The sequence below is a fragment of the Wasmannia auropunctata genome, unplaced genomic scaffold (assembly GCF_000956235.1).
Source record: "Wasmannia auropunctata unplaced genomic scaffold, wasmannia.A_1.0 LD334225.1, whole genome shotgun sequence".
In the NCBI taxonomy this organism is placed as follows: Eukaryota; Metazoa; Arthropoda; class Insecta; order Hymenoptera; family Formicidae; genus Wasmannia; species Wasmannia auropunctata.
Genome location: NW_012028665.1, coordinates 10479 through 12603, shown reverse-complemented (window position 1 = coordinate 12603; position 2125 = coordinate 10479). Strand labels below are relative to the sequence as shown.

General features: G+C 33.2%; 1 protein-coding gene across 1 annotated transcript in view; it reads right to left on the bottom strand.

The window, feature by feature from the left end:
* Nucleotides 1-148: 148 nt before the first annotated feature.
* Nucleotides 149-2125, bottom strand: part of LOC105459019 (prestin-like) — an 11749-nt gene continuing 9772 nt past the window's right edge. Inside the window, exons 6-7 of the mRNA XM_011704679.1 lie at nucleotides 1439-1700; nucleotides 149-1161 (exon numbers count right to left, since the gene is read on the bottom strand). Of these exons, the coding sequence (XP_011702981.1) occupies nucleotides 724-1161; nucleotides 1439-1700 (700 nt within the window). The 3' untranslated portion in view covers nucleotides 149-723. The remainder of the gene's footprint in view (nucleotides 1162-1438; nucleotides 1701-2125) is intronic.

Sequence of the window (2125 nt, the reverse complement as noted above, 5' to 3'; positions counted from 1 at the left end):
TAATTGTTTATATCTCGATTAATTTTGCAATAAGAAAAAAATCTTTTGGCACAAAATTCTATCTCCCAAAGTACTACCTTTGTGCAAAATTAAAAAAATTTCTGAGAGATGACTGATCCGCTTCACGTGGAATAGCTATAAATCTTGATGAATAAAAATAAAATTTATTTTTATTGTAAATGTGTAGGATACAGATTGAATTATTATTTAGTTCTGCATTAGAAAATGCAGAATTAAAGAAAGAACAGAATTTTCGATTTATTTTATCAATGTATACTATTGAACCATCGCAGTAAGATATGAAAAAAAAATTTATGATTCTCACTTTTAAGTACAGCATTGGACAAAGTATCCATTGCGAAGTACACTTTTATCACGTTACGTGTTCCAGTACAGTCTCTTCAATGCGATCTATCAATAACGTGTATAACAATGCTGTATCTTACGCTGCATTAAACGGCGTAAGTAAACAGCTTAACACGGTAAATTAATAACAAATAAAAAAATACAATTTTTTTTACGCTTGTATCATTTTACAGACAATCCTAAGTATCTTGCACAAAGAAAAATAGTAGCGAATATGCAGTTGTATTTTTGTAATTGCACATTCATTCCTCCGTCACACATCAATACGGTTGTAACAACAGTTAAAATATAATAGAAAAATATATGTCCTATTATATTCTATTATACACGCACAGTATAATAGAAAACTATTTTTCATTATCTCGAGGCTATTTCATTTTGAAAATAAATGATAGCATCCTGTATAGTCGCAAAGATTTTCAACGACATTATCCCGTATACGTATAAGTCACATTTTTTTATCGTTTCGTAAATAGGACTAGGACAATTAACAAAGTAAAACTCAATATCCACCTGCGTGAACTCTTCCACGATTACATGCAACACCTGAACGCTACTGGGATCGATGTAACTCAACGCGCTCATATCCATGATTATACATTGCAATTCGCATGTCTCTTTAGAGCCCTTCTCGTCCAAGAAGCGACCCTCTTCCGTCAATTTTTTCCTATACTTGATAATCTTTTGCGGACACACTCCCACAAGTCTGTATACAATGGACTTGAAGTAGCTGTTGTTAGCGAAATTCAAAGTTCCGCAATAGTGAAATATTTTTATTCCGCGTATCTCTACTGCCTAAAAAAAAAAACACGATCAACACAGGTGTAAGCTGATTATACAATTGAATAACTTATATTAAGGGGGTTTTATCGCTCAACGCCACAACTCGATAGTGTGACGTTGTCACATAAACGTCACAATTACATATGTACAGTCTAGCGAAATGTTTTCATTGAATTACGCTTGTTTTTATTGAATTATTAGTCATATGGAGGGACTAACTTTTGACATGGGATTTGCACGATAAAATCACCTTAATAAAACTTTTCTGATTTATTTTGACAAGCCTTACCGCTTTGTATCTGTCGATGTCCAAGTACAGATCCGTATGCGGTATATGACCCAATAGACACGTGTAAGGCCGAATAACTTGCAGCAGAATTATGACCAGCGACACGAGTAATCCGGCGAGCAGTCCGATGTCGATGTTTATCAACGTAACAACGAGAAACGTTACGATCCAAATTGTAGCGTCGGCTTTGCTCAATTTCCAAAATTTAACGAGTTGATCGGCTTGTTGAAACATCCCTTTTAACGCTACCTGTACGAAAAGTCTAGAATTATATAACCCAGCAAACACAGATTATATTTAGGGCTTCTAAGTATTCGAATATCCGAGATCGGTTTCAATTCGAATCTCAAAACCGGATTATTCCGATTATTCGGGTAATCCGGTTATTCGAATTATTTGGATCCGGATTTGAGTTAGGATCTAAATTCGAATAAAATACATCCGCAATGTATTTTATTATAATTTTAAAATGTAAATTTGTTTGTTGAAAAATGTATTTTATTTTATTTTTTATTTTTAATGCTATAATGCCCTTTTAAGTATAAAACCTTTTTCTCACTCTCATATTTAGTTATCGAATTTAGATCCAAATTCAAATCCAAATCCGCTACAAACTTAAATTCGATTTCAAATCTAAATTTGTTGCGAATCCAGATTCGAATTCGAAATACGGATCCAGATCCGATA